General features: G+C 37.3%; 1 protein-coding gene across 1 annotated transcript; it reads right to left on the bottom strand.

Moving 5' to 3' along the window:
* On the bottom strand, positions 1–515 carry LOC119830952 (putative tRNA (cytidine(32)/guanosine(34)-2'-O)-methyltransferase; the record flags this gene model as incomplete). The annotated part of the gene is made up of 1 exon (XM_038354145.1): positions 1–515. A coding segment is annotated over one exon (504 nt), but the record flags the coding sequence as incomplete, so codon positions are not given.

The following is a 515-nucleotide window of genomic DNA, read 5'->3' as shown; positions in this document are numbered from 1 at the left end:
TGAACCAAAGATTATTTATTTCTCATTTTATCCAGCACATCTTTATATGGAGGATTTATAGGACTTTGGACTGGTTCTCTATATTCATAATGCTCTTGTCCTTCCAACAGTAGAGGATATGATGTATCAGAGTCATAAGCACTGAGGTCACCACAGGCATTAAATGGAACTATAAATCTGTTCACACCTGTAAACTGATTGAAATCACAGTACTTGTGGTCTAATAGGGGATTATCCATAGTAGGAACATAGCCAGGTGGAGGATTATAATTTTGACACACTACAAATGCCTCAATGCTTGAATTTCTAGAGCTCTTAGGTTTGGTAACAGTAACTAACTCAAAAAACTGTTTTAATTGGGAATATAAGAGTGTTACGTCCTTTCCTCTGAATATTTTGGCTACGAAAACGCCACCAATTTTCAGTACATGTGTGGTTATATTCAGAGCAGCTAACAGTAATTGGGACTGCACATATTCATCAATGTCGTGAAGACCAGTAACATCTGGTGCTCC

The sequence above is a fragment of the Zerene cesonia genome, chromosome 12 (assembly GCF_012273895.1).
Source record: "Zerene cesonia ecotype Mississippi chromosome 12, Zerene_cesonia_1.1, whole genome shotgun sequence".
Classification (NCBI taxonomy): Eukaryota; Metazoa; Arthropoda; class Insecta; order Lepidoptera; family Pieridae; genus Zerene; species Zerene cesonia.
This window is presented reverse-complemented; position numbering and strand designations above follow the sequence as displayed.